Source organism: Lepisma saccharinum, chromosome 21 (genome assembly GCF_977018435.1).
Source record: "Lepisma saccharinum chromosome 21, izLepSacc3.1, whole genome shotgun sequence".
Taxonomy (NCBI): domain Eukaryota; kingdom Metazoa; phylum Arthropoda; class Insecta; order Zygentoma; family Lepismatidae; genus Lepisma; species Lepisma saccharinum.
Window position 1 is genome coordinate 30,091,130 of NC_139249.1, and position 21,731 is coordinate 30,112,860.

General features: G+C 39.8%; 1 protein-coding gene across 1 annotated transcript in view; it reads left to right on the forward strand.

Moving 5' to 3' along the window:
- LOC146004005 (uncharacterized) overlaps nucleotides 1-21,731 on the forward strand; it is a 51,148-nt gene that overhangs the window by 21,865 nt on the left and 7,552 nt on the right. Inside the window, exon 5 of the mRNA XM_083142552.1 lies at nucleotides 18,671-18,853. Within this exon, the coding sequence (XP_082998678.1) occupies nucleotides 18,671-18,853 (183 nt within the window). The remainder of the gene's footprint in view (nucleotides 1-18,670; nucleotides 18,854-21,731) is intronic.

A 21,731-nucleotide genomic window follows, 5' to 3' on the forward strand; every position in this document is an offset into this window, starting at 1 on the left:
TCCAATCTATCCGATGTAGGTTTTAGGTTCTGTTTCTGTTCGGTTATTTCACGTTGTCTTCCTGCTTATGTTATTCGCGACGAAGGTTCTGGATTCGATAATCTGGACAATAACGGGATTGTGTTGGTTGCTTGATTTGCTGTCTTAAGTCCACTTTATGTCCTGTTAGGCTAATCGTGAATGGACCTACAGTTTAAAGGGGGATCCGAACCACTATGTTCCTCCACCGAGTATCGAACCCGGGATCCCTTAATTACAAGGCGCCCACGATCCCACTCCGCCATCGGGGATTGTGTTCGCAACGAATGAATCAAATTTGAGTGATATGATATGCAACCATTGGAAGACTATTGAAAGAAAAGCAATGGGAACCTGCCAGTTTTTCTACTGCAGACAGGAAACCATAAACATGGAAGAGAAGCTTATATTCTATGAAACCTGACGCTATGTGCTCGAATACTGGCTAAATATAATCCATAGAGGCATAGCAACGTTAAACAACCTCTTATATGATACATATAGGTTTAAAAAGGTCGAAATACAAAGATTGTGTGCGCCTCACTGTTGGCGTAGTGGTTAGGCCTTGTAATCAAGGGGTCTCGGGTACGATACCAGGTGATCGCACATAGTGGTTCGGATCCCACTTTAAACTGTATGCATTTCAGATTAGTCTATCTGTGCCGGTGACTCAGTCGGTAATGCGTCTGACTACCATTCTATAGGCCCCGGGTTCGATCCCCGGCCGGTTCAAGCCCGGGAACTTTTCTAACGTTGGAAGCGACCCCGGCGCCCACCCAGCGTCGAATGACATGGGTACCTGGGGGAAACCCTGGGGGTAAAGGCGGTCAGGGCGTGATGCTGATCACATCACCCACACTCACGAACGAATCAAGAACGTGTGGGGCGGCGTGATGCTGATCACATCACCCCCACTCACGAACGAATCAAGAAAGTGTGGGGCGTTACCCCCACACCCCCTATACGACTTCATGGCGTAGCGCTAAGCACAGGTGAGAACTTTACCTTTTTTTTTTTTTTGCATAAAGTGGACTTACAACAAAATTTAAACTTGCGTTAAAGATTATGATAAGGTATTAAAGAATTCGGTCTAACACATTTTTTTATTGTTTACCAATGACATTGTTAACTAATATTCTTAATTTCAGTTTCAAGATGAAATCGGCTACGAAATAAAAGGAGTGGGTTCATATTTCTGTTACGAAATTCCACTTTTGTAGTAGACCTGTGCCACACTAAGATGTGACATAATAAACAAATCTGAGACACTTTCAAAGTATTAAATTGCTATCTACGTATTTAGGAAAAATCTTTCAATATAATACTTTTTTTGGATGCGTCAAATCATAGTATTTAATTCCTGTTTTAGCAGCTTTAAGAAACCTGATTTTTTTTTGGGGGGGGGTTACAAATGCCCTTTCTGCTCCCGTCAAGTTACGCCTATGACAAACAGGAATTCAAAGTAAAAGACTGTCCCGACTAAATAGGGAGACACGTCTGATAGATTTACAATTGGGAAAATCATAATTAAGCGTGTAGTTGAAAACAACCTATTTTAATATATTGCATGCAGCTCTACTTTTTCTGCAATGTGGATCAAGAACTGTGGACGTGGAGAAGCACAACACTCCACGTAACCAATAGTCACGTGACCCTCTTTGCTTTCCTGTCATGTTGACCTTCGCGTGGAACACATTTCTCGGTGTTAAGACAGGCAAAATCACCCGATCATCGAAGGGTGCAATATGTGTTGCCTACCCTCCTGCATTACTTGCTCCTATTAAAGCCTTATGGGGAAGAACTTTTTTCCATGACTGTACGCCAGCGTATGGAGCAGAGGGCTACGTGAGTGGTTCATGTGACCCTTCCTGCCTTCTGAAGCAGACGACAGCGGTAGAATTCATACCCGGTTCTTTGCGCTTGTGCCACTCGTGCTATGTGATGGTACAGTACGCAATATTGACTGACGTAACTTTACCAAATTCAAATACACCATTTCTTAATGACTATTGCATTGTATAATTTATAGCACGAACAGCGATGTGTACTAAAAACTAAAAGATCAACACAGTTCTTGTCAATAAGTTGGTGATGTCCTCGTGGTAGAAGTTCAGCCTGTGCCTGCTCTACCACTTAACCCGCAAAACTATTCTTTTTTATTATTATTTTTTCGTTAGTATCTAACTGCTTAATATTGTGTCAATGGAAATGTTTAGCATTCATTTGAAAACTTTTAACATCGAATGGTCTGTGTACAAAATTATTTTAAAATGTTTATCACCATTCCAAGATGCAATAAACAGTGGTCTGACTTACAAATCGGCACTGTTACGTCAGTACAGTGTACGATAGTTGGATTATCCACCCACCTCCGTGTCAGAGTGTTTTGCACAGCGCGCCAAGACGACAGAGGTCCCTGGTTCGAATCCCGGCGTTAGCACGGGTGTTCTTTGTGAGTGTCCCTTCATTAACTTCATAAATATCACTCATATTCATATTCGCGATTAACCAAGAGTGGTAGAAAAGCAAAGTAAAATAAACCAAATCAATCAGTAGTTGGATCGTCCACAACAATGTCGTCTACTGTTGTTCAGAGGCGCTTGTGATTCAGGTAGGTTTTCTAATGACTTGCGTCATACCGAAAAGTATAAAACACCAGAGTTCAAAAAATTTGTGGCATAGTGAGGCATCTAATTTTCTAGCTAAAACATGCATGGATGATGTTTTATTGAAAACCCAGCTGACTTGAGGCAAATAAACAAAACCTGTGGCGACTAATTCCATAAGTAAATTATTAAGCAAAAAAGGGCCGACCCTTCCTTCGGACTTGGCGTTCCCACCTAAAATGAACATGCTACGCCACTGACATACATACACACATATATACACAATACATACATAATGCAGCAACATAGAGGCAGCATAACGAATAAATAAATTGTCTCTGAAATGCCGAAGAGAAGAAAATTTTTAGATCCAAATTTTTGCAAACTGAAAACAATATTGATTTAATATGGCACAAAAAAATTTCATGGGGCGCCATGGCATTCTCTTCTACATTTTTTTTGCCATTTAGGTCGTTTGGCGCCCAGGGCCAACTCCCGCCGCCCCCTAGCTACGGCTTTGAACTTGAGTAGACTGTAAAAAAAGAAAAAGGCGAAATTGCGAGCGAAGCGAGCAAGAAATTTCTACGGAATGTATTTTTATTTGTATAAAATTTGGTATCGAGGGGAGCAATTGCTCCTCTGTGTCCCCCTGCAGATGCTCTTGGCCGTCTGGAAGAAATAATGCAAGAAAGACGTGAAAACTAATTCCATCTTAAGTATCCTTTTGTTCTGCTTCTCTTAGATTCCACTAGTCTTGCTTTCTTTTACATCAATGTTTGCCCCCTTGCCCCTTAAGAATTGATTTTCGTCCAAGGTTGGGGAGGGGCAATGCCCATTGCCCTTTGTGGTTGCACCCTTCTCCCGTAGCTGCTTTGAACTTCAATCGGCTTGAAAATGCTTAATCGTTTAATAACGGCGATAAGATTTCTCTCCACTAAATTTATAAGTGAAAGTACAATAATGAAGGAGGGACATAGACGTCTGGGGGGGGCAAGGATGGCCACACCACCTCCTTAGAAATCGAATGTCAACCTAAAAGTATATATTTCACAGGTATAATTTGATTTATATGAATGCGATATTTTTTTTCATGGGGCAACACTATTATCGGGGTAATATGCCCCATGGAAAAATACCCTGCTTGTCCCTCTGTGCAAAAAATCTACGGACGTCCATGATTAGGGAGAGCAATCGCCCCCCCCCCCCCCGTGCGCACGGCTAACCCCCAATGCTCGATCAAAAATCCACCAGCACCAGCTATAACCACTTCAAGCGCTGGCCCAAATGTACATTTTTGGACGAGCGGCTATGGATAGCCACAGGAACTTGGATATATATATATATATATATATATATATATATATATATATATATATATATATATATGCTACACCTGACCTGCCTAACCTAATCACGTATGCATCTAATAGTAGAAATAAACACGTGAATAGGTTAGGGAGGTTGCTTTTTGTTTATTTCTACTATTAGAAGAATACGTGGTGCCTATATCCAAGTTGCTATAGCTGTTCCTAGCCGCTCGTCATTTTTATAGATATTATAGGAAAAAACTAAATATGCTGACCAAGGCAGAAATTTATTTTATTATAAAACATAAACTAAACGTAACGTTTCAACCTTCTAGCTAGGTTTTCTTCAGCCTCTGCACCAACTGGTACACTCAAAACCGCGTGGTTGCCTCTCGCTTCTGCATGTGTCCAATGGGACAGAGTTGCTCTTGGCCCAGAGGAAAAATTTCCTGTCACATGCCACCCTTTTCCAATTCCTGTGATTGTAGTTAATTTTCAAAATTTATCTTTCCTGGGAAAAATCCCATGTTGGTTAGCGAATGGATGATATTCAATGTGACGTCAGCGGCGCAGAGCATGATGGGAAATGTGGCCAAATCCGCACGTGGTCCGCATCAGTCCGGGGTCATTCCATGTCAAACCATCCAGAATTTTGTGAAAATGTCACCCACCATCCCCGGTTTTGATGAAATTCGGTATGCTTATAGAACTTTTGATGGTGATTACAAAATTGACAACTTTTTTAAAAATTGGTCAAGGGGATCAGAAGTTACGCGCTTTTTAAGATCTCCGTTTACGCCACATGCGGCTCCACTTTGAATGACACGCATTAGGTTATAAACGATCGTATCTTCCCTCGGGTTTGCCGTAGAATCTTCGACTTTGTTTTATTTTCTTCAGAATAGTATAAGCTTTCATTTAAATAACGTTTCCGATTAATGCATCAATAAACATGTATTTTTATATATAGTTTTATGTATTTTTTTAGAAAAATAAATGACTAACTTCAAGAGCGAATTTCATGCAATGCCCTACTTCAATTTCCCCCCAATTTAATATGTAGGTAGCTCAGAGTGTGTACTAATGGCCGATGGAAAAATTGGGATGGGCGGTTCAGACACAGGGTGATTAAAAAAACATTTGCATAAAATGACATTAAAAGTAAATCTTATTAAAAATGCTTATGTATTTAGCACAAAGCCTGAAGTACAATATGTTTCAAGCTACAATATTCAAAATTTATGTTCACTATGTGTGAATGTAAGCATAGGCGTAACCTGGCGGGGGCAAAGGTAAGCTCTTGCCCTCTCCAAAATTTATAGATTAATTTAAAATTTGCAAGTAATAATTACAGTGGAACCCCGATTTAAGTTCCTCGAGTTTACATTTTCCTTCATTTTGCATTCAATCTTGGTGGTCCCAACATAGCAAATTGATTAGAAATTTTCCAAGATTTTACATTTTCCCGTGTATTATTTTTTTTCAGCTTGAACTACTGGGTAACGTAAAATCGAGGTTCCACTGTATCTAAGTTAGTTTCAACTGTCTTCAGTTTCTTTAAAATTTTATATATTATATAATTATATATATAATCATTATTAACATTCCCAAGTTTAGCAAATTTATCTTCGAGAACATTCTTTTTGTGCATTTTATCTCAATATGGAAGTTCTCTTTTGGCTACTCTTCATGGGGATACGTAATATGAAGTAACAATGAATACTACACATTTGTGCTGATTGAAGTTTTTATCAAATTGAGCTTTTTCGCCACATGCCACAGAAAATATCCTTGTGACGGGATGGTTGGAACAGTAAAAATACTTGTATAGACTTCTATAGTATGAAGCAACAAGTGCGGCAATCATGTACCAATTCTATAGAAGTAGTATTCAAGGCATAAATTTCTTAGTAATCATCTAGGGTAACAACAACCCACAGTACAATGTGTCAGCGATTGCAAAGTACTACAACAGTACCAGAAAGTATGCACAATTTTGAACTTACAGGTTCCGTAAGTTACTTTTTACAAGTAACTGAGTTACAGTCACTGATTTAAAAAGTTACTCAGTTATTTTTACTGGTACTTTGAAAGTAACTGAGTTTCTTTTACATTTACTGTAACAGTAACGTACTGTTAATGATCATTGATTTATGTAAAAGTTACACACAATCAATGATCATGAAGACTTCCATGTTTGACTTATGTTTCTAGTACATAATATGTATTCATATATTTACATTATTACTGCTAATAAATGATGGAAAACACAGTCAGCTTTGCTTGAACGATTATAATTAAAAAATCATTTGTGTGCTGACCACGGTATTTTGAATATGGTGTCATTGATTCCCCTTGCACCTATTTCTTTCTCCTCCATTCCAAGTTCAACAAGATCCAAAGATCCACTCCCTCGACAATGACTTGTTTCTAGCTGGACAACCACATTCCAAACGAACGCAGCAGTCTACCAAAAACAATGGAGTTTTCACATACAATAAGAAATGAATTACAGTAAAGCGTGGAGTTCTAAATTTAGCATGCAACAAAGCATAGCTTCCTTGCCAGCAATTCCAAGAAAATCCTTTCACGTAGCATCTGGAGAAGGTACATATTTTTTTTATAGTCTGGAACAGAATTGTCCAATTTAGCTATTTCCCTACTGCAAAAAGTAACTCTGTTACCGTTGTTAAAAGTAGCTACTTACAGTTAGAATTCCTAAATAAAAAGTAACTGTTACTTGTAACTTTGTAACTAGTTACTTCCAAACACTAGTTGTTTAACAGTCATAGCAAAAATAGTAAGTGTTGATGTAATATGTTTTGTAACTGTATGGTTTGACTTTTGTGAAGGAATGGCTTTCCGAATTCCAACTGTAATCTGTTATGTAGTAGCATATGTGTACGTGACTCAACTTGTTTGTAGGATTGCTTCAAAAGTCCACGTGAAAATGGAGATGCAGCTATTAAATTCTTGCATCCACTTGGTCCATCAACTGCCTACTACTGGCCAAAAAGTATGCTGTGTCCAGTGAGAACATTAACAACACAAATGGAAGGACATATGTACTTAGTGATAAGTCAAATACTTTAGTGTGTTTGAAATGGTCAAAATATCCATGTAAAATGTGAACAGCACAATTTATAGTACATGATTTGGCAATGCATAGAGTACAATTTTTAGGTACTATCTTAATGGGTGTCACTTGGAAACTATTTTTGGGTTGAGATAATCACAAAGTTTACCATCGCATAAAAATAGTGGCCAGGATTATTTGATAAATACATTTGAAAAATCACAATTATTACTCTTTATGCGTTTGTTTATCAGGTGCCAGAAGGATCACAAGATATATTTAGCTTGTAAATTTTAATTAATCTATAAATTTGGGAGAGGGCAAGAGCTTACCTTTGCCCCAGCCAGGTTATGCCTATGCTTACATCCACACATAGTGAACATAAATTTTGAATATTGTAGCTTGAAACATATTGTACTTCAGGCTTTGTGCTAAATACATAAGCATTTTTAATAAGATTTACTTTTAATGTCATTTTATGCAAATGATTTTTTATCACCCTGTGTCTAAACCGCCCATCCCAATTTTTCCATCAGCCATTAGTACACACTCTGAGCTACCTACATATAAAATTGGGGGGAAATTGAAGGGGGGGCATTGCATGAAATTCGCTCTTGAAGTTAGTCATTTATTTTTCTAAAAAAATACATAAAACTATATATAAAAATACATGTTTATTGATGCATTAATCGGAAACGTTATTTAAATGAAAGCTTATACTATTCTGAAGAAAATAAAACAAAGTCGAAGTTTCTACGGTAAACCCGAGGGAAGATACGATCGTTTATAACCTAATGCGTGTCATTCAAAGTGGAGCCGCATGTGGCGTAAACGGAGATCTTAAAAAGCGCGTAACTTCTGATCCCCTTGACCAATTTTAAAAAAAGTTGTCAATTTTGTAATCACCATCAAAAGTCCTATAAGCATACCGAATTTCATCAAAATTGGGGATGGTGGGTGACATGGCATGTATGAATTGACGTGGAATGACCCTCCGGCAAACCACAGCAAGCGTGAAGCGAAGCATATGCTGCATGCATGAAAATGACCCGATGTTTAACATTTTTAATTGTATGGGCGCTGTTCACCGGATGTTTACATCTCTGTGATTCCTTGGTGCTGGCGGGGACTGCACTTCCGGTTTTGAAAAGAATAACATTGAATTCAAAGGTATTTCTTCCGAAAACGCGACAATATTTGTGTGGCTTTAGGTTTCAACGTGAGATAGGAAACAAACAATTGTTCTCAGATATCTATGCATCGTTTTCAGACAGACCCCATAAGCAAAAATGAGTGGATTTAGGCAGTAAAACGAAAAGATTGGACACAAAGACGAGGGAGTAGGCTCTGCAGTCGGCATTTCATCAAATCAAATGAAAATATTTTACGTGTTTCGAAAATTGAGGACTAAAAGTGGTAAACGTTGTAAGTGCCAAAAGCGAAAGTGTTGAGAAATCGCATCGTTCAGCACATCAGCCCGTAAGAACGTTCACACTAGTGCCTCTTTACACTCCCTTTGAACTACTTAGAGGGCTACCAGCCACATTTCACGTTTACCACATTATAAAGCATGGCACATTTCACAGTTTAACGTGTGTTTAATAACAGAAATAAGGTTCGCTTGGTTAGTATTCGAACAGAGGAATCAATGTAAAATATGTAGCTGTGTGCGGGACCCCGATAAGTCGGGATCGGGAAAAAAATATCTCGTCCCGATCCCGACTTCGGGAAATGACTTCCCGACTTTTCGAGATCCCGAGCAGTCGGGAAATACCGAATGGTCATTTTAAAAAGTTGTTAATTCTCGGCGTTTTCTGTAAGTTTCCAAAACTTATCCGAACTTGTTAGTTTTTATTCTAGAAATGCAAAAACAATCACTTACAGTGAAAATCACGTGTAGAATTCGAGATTTCCAGAGCTTCGGGAAATTTCGAACATTTCCCGTTCCGAAAATTTCCCGACTTTGTCGGGAAATTGCGAATTTTTCCCGTCCCGAATGTCGGGATTTAAAAAAATTCCCGTCCCGATCCCATCCCGACCCAAAAAATTCTGTTCCTCACACCCCTAAAAATTAGATCGAAAAAATGAGTGAAAAATACACGAACCAGGATATTTTTTTCATATTTTACCATTTAATTCAAGTAATAAATGATTCCAGTTTTCAGAAATCGAAAAATTATAATTTTAGATGAGGTCACACAATATAAACTTTGTGAGTATTTTTTCTAACTTCTAAAGTTCTTTCTTGAACGACACTTGTCAGTATAGTAACTATGAAATGTAAAATAGTTGTGCTGGATAATCACTTGGCTTGTGGATCGAATAGCATGATAATAATGAACAACAACAATAATAATAAAATTCGAATAAATTTTATTTAATTAGGTATATATTATTAGTGTATAACAATAATTTTAACCGTAGTAATTATTTTTATTTCTTTTACTGTTGTGATCGAAGTATTTCAATATTTATAAAGCTTCATTTCAACCTGGAGAAGTCTTTTCAAAAACGAAACTGATGGTAGATCAACATTGCCTTGGAAAAATATTAGTATTGTCCCTTATATCTGCATCCAAAGGATCCGGGAAATTGCCAATCTTTTCTGGGTACCTTTGTTTCTCTATATCATTCAAAAATTTCAAGTGATCCATTTTGTTTCCGATCTTTTATAAGAAAAATAAGCTCGGTGACGATCTGTATTCCACTTGTTTACATTGGAAAATTCGCCAAACCGGAAGTTCTTTCCCCGCCATCAATAATCGAATTGTCTGATCGATCATTTTTTTGTTTACTCAGGAATAACCCCGTAGTTTCCTTTTGGTGAATTAATACTTTGTGTGCAGGTGTGTGTGTGTTCTGTGTATGCCATTGTTTATGTTTTAATTGTGGGAGAACATCATACATTCACAGTGGCGGCGATTAGGGGGGACGAGGGGGGGGCAGTTTGCATAAAATTTTCGCCACTTTTGCCCATCGCACTATGCTAAACCTTATATACAAAGGGAGATATACTGTCTTTGCCTCCACCCCAGTTTTGTACTTTGCCCCCCCGGTTTTGGAACCCAATCGCCGCTAGGTGGTTAAGATAGCGTGATCTTTCCAATCCGGGATGAAATATGAATCGTATTTTGAGGCAAGTACTGTGTTTATGGCCAGTGCTGTATGACTTTTATGCTACTCTTTGCATCCGCATGTTTTGCAACGGGCGTGGTTGCTGTACGATCTCTAATGTTCACAAAAAATGAAATGGTGCTTATCAATCAGTGGATACGTTCGCAGTATGCGTATATTTGTACGTATATACGAGGCGCATGTAAAAAAAAAAAGGGTCGATATTTTTTAAAAAAGAAGAAAAATTATAGGAGAAGAAATTTATTGTGATTGATAAACAAGTACAACCTTGTCTATTTTTCGACTTAGTCACCATTAACCTCCACACATTTCTGATAGCGTGGCACAAGCTTCCGTATACATTCTGCGTAGAAATCTACCACCTGAGAGTGCAGCCAGTCCAGAACTGATGTCTTGAGCACGTCACTGTCGTTGAAACGCTTCGATGCAAGCCATTTTTTCAGGTGAAGAAAAATAAATAAATCACTGGGGGCAAGGTCGGGGCTGTAAGTGGGATGATTGAATAGTTCCCATCGAAATCTTTCAATTGTCTCAATAGTACGAGCAACTGTGTGTGGGCGGGCGTTGTCATGGATCAGAAAAAATCCAGAGCGTAGCATTCCTCTCCGCCGATTTTTGATGCCACGTCGCAAATTATACAGTGTTTCGCAATACACCTCTGCTGTAATTGTTCGTCCTGGTTCCAAGAATTCCACAAAATCACACCCTTTTGGTTCCAAAACACGGTTGCCATGATTTTGTGAACTGGTGGTGTTTGTTTGAATTTCTTCGCTTTAGGAGAACCAGAGTACAGCCATTGCATTGACTGCTGCTTCGACTCCCCAGTGGCGTACGATATCCACGTTTCATCCCCCGTCACTATGTGCGAAAAGAGATCATCCCCATCCTCCCCCAGCGGGTCAAAAAATCACGTGCAGCTGTCCTTCTTTGCTCTTTGTGAGTGTCTGTCAGCATTTTTGGTACCCACCTCGCACACAGTTTATGATACTCCAGGTTGTCAGTCACAATTCGATGCACTATTTTTGCAGACACTTCTGGAAACTCTCTGGCGAGTTCAGATACTGTGAACCGGCGATTGGAAAGCACTTTCTCGTTAACGAGTTCCACCAGATCGTCCGTCTGAACACTAGGCCTTCCGCTACGCTCATCGTCATTGACATTTGAACGCCCTTCCCGAAACTCTCTGCACCATTGCCTGATCTTCCCTTCACTCATCACTGTCGGTCCATAAATGGCACACAATTCCCGATGCATGTCAGCTGCATTCTGTTCTTTGGCGTTCAGAAATCGTATGACAGATCTCACTTCACATCTGGCGGGATTTTGTATTACGGCAGCCATTTCATCTTACTGCTACTCGCACGTACGCAACCCCACTCTGACGATTCTATCTCTGTTGCAAGCACAGAATACTAGGGCATGCTCCTGCGCATGCTCAACTTCATCAGTGTTGCCAACCCCGCGTAAAAAAAATATCGGCCCTCTTTTTTGACATGCGCCTCGTACTTTTCAGCATATCTTCTATGCCTGCCTTAATACACATACGAAAAGTGCCAATGATACGTTACGGCCTTAAAAAATATAGTACACAATTTTGTATTTCGGAACATTTTTATAAATTAGTATTTTCACGAGACAAAGTTTGACTTTAATTAACTTTTTTTTCAATTCCCCTCCAGCGGGTATCGAATTTTGGATCCTTCGATTACAAGGGCATAGCATTAGCCACTGCACAATTGATTCCATGAGAAACAGGCTCCATAGTCCTGTGTTTTTTTGGTATGTTACGTAGCTCTATACAACGTTGTTTTGTGGCAAATAGCATCTTTTTATATTCTCTGGTCATTGTTACGAGTCTTAGGAAAATATGAAGGACTACATTTGGCATATAATCGTTATATATGTACCTTGAATCACTGCCACAAAAGTTGTGATCGCAATACTTATCAAACGGGTTTCCAACACGCTCCGAAACATTTGCCGGATTCATGGCAGCGGGCGTGCTTTCGCGCAATGAATTGTTGGGGAAGTTGTTCGCTGAACATCATCCATTGGCATCGCTGTAAGGTTATATCTCCATGGTAAAATGAAGACTTCCCTGTCCAGCGCTTCGGCTAAAAACCACCCAAATACCAATACGTCACGGGTCGCCTCCAGGCGCTGGTCGGAAAAGAATGTAAAAGAAGAAGCCTGATGATAGCTTAAAGTAAAGGCGGCCATAAACTATCGTTTTCTCGCACGGTCGTTATTTGAGAGTGTAACATCAGTCACATTTGCTAATCGATTATTTCCTGTATTTAGTCTGGGCTTCAGAGCCTAGCTAACCTAAAATATACGCGCCTCATTTATATTCTGGATTACGTGGTATAATATGAGAACATGAAATTCTGAATTGATTGCTACATTTTACTCTATTTTTTTTTTTTTTTAGAGCTAACTCATCTTGTTCCTATAGTTATCCTGAATGAATACTAATGTCAGTTCCCGGCTATCAAAAAAATAAGCATTCCAGATTCCGTTTTTTTTCTTTTCATTTCAAATGAACGATGCCGATTTCGTTCGAACGATACAACTCTCTCTGGAAATAATTATCGATCTCGTCTTGATTGTCTAATTATTGACCTCATCTCGACAGGACTCGAAGGGTTTAGTTTCATTCTTTCCTCGATATTTATTTAAATGGTGGTTTCGGTACCATCTCTAATTTTCGTCATTTTTTTTTGGCTATTCGCGACGAAGAATGAGTGCTGTTCTCCCCCTGACGTCGTCATTGTGTGTGTGTGTATGTGTTTGTATGCGAGTGAACCTTGCCCCCTCCCCCAAAATATCCTCTGGGCCCCAAATATCCTACATAGAGTAGTTCTTGAAAATCCCACCAGATGGCATATCTGATAAATTTAATCGCGAATAATGCCAGGATAACATTTTTCTCTCAGTTCTTCGCCCCCCTTGCTTATTTAGCCTTGTTAGTTGATAAAGGCTGCATTAGCAATCGACGGAGGCTGCGCTCGGGGTAGGGTGCACGCCGAATTGTGAGCTCTGTGCGATTTATAAAATGAAAAACATAAATAAGTGATGTATATATAGATACAGCATAATTTCGAAATATTTACTAGGAAGAGAAAACAAAATAAACAGGATAATGACAAAATTGAATAGATATACTAAGAAGGCTAAAATGCAGGAATATAGCTAAAGGGGAACAGAAAGAAGAAGAAAAGATGAACAAATAATAAAAGAGGCGAAAATTAAGAAATGAGAAAGCATAAATTATTCTAAATGGTGAAAGGCAGACTAGACATAAAGGTGAGGGAGGGAGGTATGGCTCCTTTCTTTCTCTTGTCATCAGTGTGGTATTTATGAAATTTCCAGAGGGAGGAAATTCCACTATCTAGAGACAGTATGAGATAACGCTTTATATACATATACAGGGTGTTTCGTAAGTTCGTTTACAACGCGTGGGAGGTGATTGTACGAGTGAAAATAAGGTGGAAAGTTAATGTAACGAAATTCCGGAAACGGCTTTGTTTCCGAGTTATTGACGTTTGAAAACGTGGGAAAATGATTTTTCGAAGTGAATAATGGCAAAACGGGTGGAGAGAAGTCGTCGGTGTGGGGCGGTCCACTAAGAAATTGGGCACGCTCTTGTCAAAAAATCACGCGGCAATGTTGTGCAATGTCGGCGCAAGGGATTCCCCAAAGGACGCGAACGAAGATGTTGACGGGAGTGGGGTGGGTGTGCGTTCTGCGTGAGCTGGTATCGACGAAAATTGGCATGTGTTGAATAGCACCAGAAAACAAAGAAAATTTCCTGAACGAAGGGCACCATGACGTAAAAACGAAAAAAAAAATGAACTGTCATAGGTTGCATACCCTGAAGAGCACACAGTATGCCTAATGGAGATGTGAAGGGAACCTCATCACAGACGGTTTTCAAAGTGTCCACCATGTACTTCCAAGCAGAGGCGACAACGGCGAATCAAGGATTGTCTAGTGCGACCCAACAACCCCGGCGTTTCTGCTATCGATGCTGACACGACAGGTGTTTCGTAAACGATGCGTTTCATCTCTCCCCAGAGGAAGAAATCCAGGGGCGTAATATCAGGCGATCGAGGTGGCCATGGCACAGGCCCTCCCCTGCAAATGCACTGGTTGTGGAATACGGTATTGAGGAAATGGCGCACATTCCGATCGAAATGTGGGGGTGCACCGTCATGTTAAAACCACAGTCTTTGTCTCAGTGCCAAGGCCACGTCCTCTAGTAGTTCAGGCAAAACCTCACTGAGAAATGCTTGATAAGTGGGTTCACATAGGCGAACAGGGAGAATGTACGGTCCAATCAAATGGTCATGCAGTATCCCGTACCACACATTCACTGCGAATCTGTGCTGATGATGTGCCACTAGCAGTGCATGTGGGATTTCATGTTCCCACACATGACTGTTTTTACTATTGAACACACCAGTTTTCGTGAAGATAGCCTCATCAGTCCATAGTACCGTATTCTGAAAATTGGGGATAGTTTCAATTTGATGAACAAACCATTGGCAAAAGTCCTCACGTGGGCCAAAGTCCCGAGGTAAAAGTTCTTGCACTTTCTTCAACTTGTACGGGTCCATCCCCTCTTCTGCCAGGACTCGCCACACATTCACATGGGAGGTGTTTCGTTCGTGGGCTAGTGCGCGCGTACTGGTGCCTGGATGATCCATCACTGCAGTTAGCACATCTTCCACAAACCGTCGTGTTCGCACACTTCGCGGTCGTCCAACTTCTCGACGAGGTGGCAACACTGATCCTGTTTCCCGAAGTCGAGTGTCTACAGTTTGAACTAAGGTGTGCGATGGTAACACCCTATTTGGAAAACGTGCCCCATACAGACGCCTTGCAGGACGGCTATTACCTCCAGCTTCCCCATAAATCAGATGCATGTCCGCCAGCTCTTGGGACGTGTATGCAGCCATCCCTTACACCGGGCTACAAGTGTTTATGGCGGTGACGTCGACATTTGGGGTAGCAGTTAGTGGCGTGCTCAAGAAGGAGGGGGGGTTGGTGTGGGTCACACACCTCCTCATTTTAGGGCCAGTATTCCTACAAAAAAGAAGAATGTCAATAATAGGAAAAGATTGCAAAATTATGAATGAGTACTAGAAAAAACTACACGTAACCCCCATCCACATTCGAAAATAAAAAAAACTATTTGATTTGACTCTAAGCCAGAGATCGTGGGTTCGAATCTCGGATTGGCCATTTGTGTTCTTTGTGTGTGTCGTACCAAAGGTGGCGGAAAAGCGAAGTAAAATAAACCAAATTGAGCAATCAATCAATGATTTGATTTCATTTTTGTTACTTAGCGTCGCTTTTTTTGTCACATTTAGTTAATTGCGAAGCTGATACGATGAAATTGATGAAGGGACGAGCACAGGGAACGCCCATGCCCGGGTCGGGGTTCGAACCCGGAACTCCTGGTGTCGTAGCGCACTGTGATAACCACTCCCCCACGCTTGGTTGTATGCAACCTATGGCAGTTCATTTTTTTCCCGTTTTTACGTCATGGTTCCCTTCGGTCAGGAAATTTTCTTTGTTTTTTGGTGCCATTCAACACATGCCATTTTTCGTCGATACCAGCTCACGCAGAACGCACACCCACCCCACTCCCGTCAACATCTTCGTTCGCGTCCTTTGGGGAATCCCTTGCGCCGACATTACACAACATTGCCTGCGTGATTTTTTGACAAGAGCGTACTCAATTTCTTAGTGGACCGCTCAACACCGACGACTTCTCTCCACCCGTTTTGCCATTATTCACTTCGGAAAATCATTTTCCCACGTTTTCAAACGTCAATAACTCGGCAAGAAAGCCGTTTCCGGAATTTCGTTACATGAACTTTCCACCTTATTTTCACTCGTACAATCACCTCCCAAGCGTTGTAAACGCACTTACGAAACACCCTGTATATATACATACATATGTGTGTGTGTACCTTTGTGGCTGCTAGAGGGGAGGTGTTGCAGGGGGGGTATCTCGACAATTTTAAATAGTAAATGGGGTGACTCCACAGTTCGTTTTATGTCACTCAACTTAAAAAAACAACATATTTTTAATAATTGCTGAAAAATTGATGATTTAAATTTGTATCTTGACAAAAAGAAAAGGCCAAATCCACTTTATGATTAGTACAGCTAATCAACACTGGGCCTACAGACTTTAAAGTGAGATTTTTACACCCACCGCCAGAAATCTAGTCTGGGATCTAACTTTTAGGGATCTGAATCGAACTTGGGCATAATTTTGGGGGTGGGGAGGCAAAATTAAAAAGTTTTCTACCCCATAAAAATAGCACCCAATACTACTTTGCTAAATTGTGGTTACATTTGCGGTATCATAAAAACTACTCATTAACTTGCTTCTCTGGTCCCAGGAGCTAAACACAAGTTCCATTAGCTTGTTAATTCTGAAAATGTGTTAGGTAAGCAAGTGTTCCTGCCAAGTTGAATATAAGACAACAGCGATTAACACTACTCGTCCATCATTGTGTACATAATTTCATGATATTTTATAAATGTGTTTAGCTTGCTGCAAAATTAAAAAAACTACCAACTTGACAACACATGCTGAAATTGAAAAATATTTCCAAAAAAGGATACCACCTTCCAACTCGCTCAAGTGTTTTAAAAGTGTTTTAAAAGTGTTTTAATTCAGTGATGTTGAATGATAATGTATGTGTAACTTCATCACTAGATACATCAAGCCATGGCCATGCAATTTTCCATTTGTTAAATCTTTTGCAAGTGCATCTACTCTTGCCTTCTTGTGTAGATACACTTGCAAATTTTCAGAACCGATCGATCCTCTGATAAACACAGCCTTCACCACTACCAGTTTTATCAGATTTCATTCATTTTGAAGGCAGATTCCTGATAATGCAGAGTCTGAAATCGCAGTGTTCAATTTTTTCACTAACATTCTAGCTTCACAAAGAAATCTAGCACATTATTCTAAAAAAAAGAAAAAGCACAGTGTGTTTTTAAAAACAAGACTTTGTAAAGAGCTATTGTGCTTGTGTCAAAAATTCCATGTACCAGGTGTAGAAGTATGAAACCGGAATTTGTTTGCAAGAAGTAAATGGCTGGTGTTTGCAACTGAGAAACAATATTTTATTCAAAGTAAGCTCCATTGCTAGTTACACATTTCTCCCACCATTCCGGCAGGTTATGAATGCCACGCCAAAAAAAACGTTCTTCTTTTGAAGCGAACCAGTCCGCGAGCCATGTTCGTACATCTTCATACGAATTGAAGCGCTGTTCTGCAAGAGCGTGTCCCAGTGAGGCAAATAGATGATAATCTGAAGGAACCAAGTCGGGAGAATACGCCGCATGCCCTAGTATCTCCCATTTGAACGCCTCGATCGTTTCCCAGACCCGTTTTGCTGTGTGTGGTGAGGCGTTGTCATGGAGCAGGATGACCTTGTGTTGCCTTGCTTCATATTCCGGCCGTTTGTCACGTAATGCTCGATGTAAATTGATCATTTGCTGTTGGTAGCGATCTGCGTTAACGGTTTCACCAGGTTTTAGCTTGCAATTCGTTGTCTTCGAACTTTTTCGGAGGTTTCGCACGTTCCTCGTTTCGCAAGTCAAAATCGCCACTTTTGAATTTCTTGAACCACTCGAAACACTGTGTTTTCCCTAGAGCATGTTCGCCGTAAGCTTCGGCGCGCATTCGATGCGATTCTGCGGCGGTTTTCTTCAAATGATAACAGAACACCAATGCTGTCCGCAAATCGTAATTCGTAGGCACAAAACTCGACATGTTCCGGGTGTGCAACACCTTTCTCTGTCTGGCACTCGCGTTACTGTGTTCCGATATAACGTCCTCGGGAGTGGCGGGCATCAGCTGGCGCTGCTTACGCGATCTTCCGGGCCCTCCACTGCCGGCTAGCACCATCTATCGGCCAATTCCGGTTTCATACTTCTACACCTGGTAGGCTATCTTTGTGCACTATTGTTCCACTCATACAAATACAGACGTTCTGCAGTGACAAGTTCGAGTTACGTGACAACTCATTTGTAACTTTCACATTCATTGGGGTGGTCCTGTCAAATCCATGAACAAAGTAAAGAGAAGAGGGGAGGTGGTCTTCAACCCTGGCCACTTGTTTGACAGTTCCAGGAATAGAGCTTGAGGCCGCTAAGTGTGTTCGCCAAATGGAGCTTCCGGTTGTCCGACAGAAAATGTTACAATTGGATGGCGAAGTGGGGAAAAACTAACTAAATTGCCAATAATTTCTTGTTTCCCACCCAAATATCATTCCTCCTGCAGGGATAAAAATTGTCAAGCAGAGGGGGGACACAAGTATCCAGAGGGAGAGGGAGAATTCTGCCCCATCCCCCTACAAATACCACACTGCTTGTTATGGTCATCCAGCATTTAACTTTCTTTTTCTCCTGTTAAAAGGAAAGTTAGGCCAAGGCCTTGTGCTAGTTTGTCATATCTTTTTATTATTCTTCTATGAAGTTTGATTTCCTTTCAGCTTGTAGCCGTGAAGTTGAGAAGCTTAAAGAAACTCGTTCTGATATATCCTTGCACTGCACAGAGGAAGGGAACTACGAGGAACTTCAATGTGATGATGGGATCTGTTGGTGTGCAGGGGAAAAAACAGGAGAATCGAAATATGCTGTGGTGCCAGAAAGCTTATGGACCCTGTTACCTTGCTGTAAGTACATACCATTTTTTAAAGTTACTTATAAGCATGTTGTGACTGACTTCCTTACTTAGTGCTATCTTTTACCATTTTCATGTCTGATAGAATGGTATTTTTAAGGGAGGAACCTCTCTGGTTGCAAATTTTTAGCCCCTGGGGGCATATTACATTTAACAGTGGCATATTCTGAAATCTTGACCTGGTTTACCACAATAATTATTATTTATTGTATATATTTATTATAGGGATGGGACCGATTAATCAGTACTCAATCGGTATTGACCGATATAGGCATATCGGTTTATTGATAAAATTACCGATTATTTTACCGATCCGATATATCATTAAATATCTGATACTTTAGTGCAAAATTCTGCCATTTTGTTGTAATTTTTATGGATAATCTCCATACCCTACTTTCTAAAAAGGTAAATGTCTAAATATGCAATTTCTTTTGCACTGCAGTCACCTCAAAACCCACATTTATTAAGGAGGTCGATGAACCTTTCAGGTTCTTCAAGGACCATTTCTAATTTTATATCGGATCGGTAGAATATCGGTTATCGGTATTGGTAAATTTTATATCAGTACTTTATCGGTATCGGCCAAAATTTCATATCGGCACATCCCTTATATATTAATTGGATATAATAGTAATAAAACAGAAATGCAGGCATGCAAGTAAACAAAAAACAGAAGTCTGACAACTTCAAATTTTCCATCAATCTATGTGTATATATGAAAAAGTTGGTTTAACAGCGGTATACTAGGTAACAAGGGAGAATATGTCACATACAAACAACATTGCAACATTTAAAATTACTTGCTGAAAATGTGCCACACTGTGTAAGGAGATGTAGTGGAAGGGATAGAAGCTCAATGGCACTCTGCTGATTGCAAGTTAATTGTACCATCACTTTATGCTAGTTTAACTTCTATCAGATACAGGTAGTATAATATGGCAATTGGATAAAAAGTGTCCTCTCTTATATTAAATAATACTGTAAAAATTTGTACTTTTATGATTGATCATACTTTTTATTTGTTCAACATTTCGACACAAGTGTCTTTCTCAAGATCAACTATATGTATGTGTGTGTGTATGTATGTATATACATATATTATAGATGCATGAGACCAACGGCGTTGTGTTTCTCTGCGTGTGCTCTTTTATATTATGCATGTTATTGTATATCGTTCCATTAAAAAAAATATGACTTTGCTCCAGATGCCCCATTTGTCGATATTTTTCGACCCACCCCATACCTCCGATTTACGAGCCCCATTTGATATTATTGTTTCCCGCAAACCTCACATCGCTACTGTTTCTGGTTTCTTCGCTATTTCAGGTGGTACTTTTAGGTGCCTCACGCGGTATACACACACTATTTAGCATTGTTTTTCTGTTGCAGTTGGTGGTTGTGGTTGATTTGGTGTTTTAAGTCCACTTTATGCACAGTAAGGCAAATCGGGACTGGACCTACAGTATAAAGTGGGATCCGAACCACTGTGCCAAATGCCTCCATGTCACTGTTGGCTAATCAGAACAATATAGATGAGTGACGAAGGGACAATCACAAAGAACACCCATGCACAGGCTGGGATTCGAACCTAGGATATCTGGAATCATACCATGCTGTGCTAACTACTCTATCACAGAGGTAAGTCATGATGGGGAGAACAGGATTTGAACCCAGGAACTTCTGTGGTGAGATCGAAAGTTGACCACTTAATGGGCTCAGCCACCCAGCTGGCAAGACCAAAGCATAAATAAATAATGGATTGGAAATCATCAAGGCTGCTAACCAATATTTTCCAACCATTCATGTAGAGCAATGATCTACAAACACAACAATTAAATAATATCATTGAAAATCAAATCAATGTTCAATAACATCCATTAAAAAAAAATTAAAGGTAAAGCTTCCCCCTGACCAATGCAATATGCCTTGAAGGTATATGGATGGGGTGAGGGGATATGGAGGTACGGTTTCAACTGTTCATGCTCTCTCCCATTTTGTCAAGGTGATGTAATTAGTATCCCAGAGTTGCCGCCAGCAGGAATGTATCTAAAAATACATTTCGGGGGGAATCCGACCAAGTGTCTCAACAACAACAATAATAATAATAATAATAAATAATAATTAAATTAAAATAATATTAATTGAATATGTAAATTAATTAATATTGTATTATTACATGAATAGGTAAAAGATGGTAAAATAATAGATATACAACAGCATGTATTCATTATCTAACTTACGTGAAGTTAATATCGCCAAAATTTGTAAAAAACAACTGCCCTGGCAAGGAAATTAATGTAAAATAGCAAAGAAGGAGTCAGATCCAATTGCAATAGACAAAAATAATTGAACGTTGATCACTATCAATTGCCTATCACAATGGACGAGAAGTAAAGTTGCTGATTAATATTTTATGCATATTATCATTAGTAGTAGTATGCATAAATCTTATGTGGTAGTCAGATGACCTACTGACCTACTGACTGGACAACCAGTACGTGCAACACATGCATTTGCATGGGGCGGCAAGCTCAAGGGGGCGGCAAAATGTATAAAAAATGGAAGCTGCATTATTTGAGGCAGTTTGGTCTTCTTCGTTCGGAGAAAATTCCAATTAAATCCATTTGCATATGCTATGCAGTATAAAGCAGAAACAGAAAAGAAAAGCAAAGAGTAGCTGCGAAAGAAAATATTAGTTGTCCTTTTACAAGAGCAGCTATTATTGTTTTGTCTGTGAAAATGGTAAGCAACATCTACCATGCGTGTGCGGTGCCAAGATACAACGCTATCTATTGTTTGATCGCTCAACAGTCCGCCAGTCCTTCGACCTTGCCTCCTGTTATCGAGGTTTGAGTTAAACTGACGTG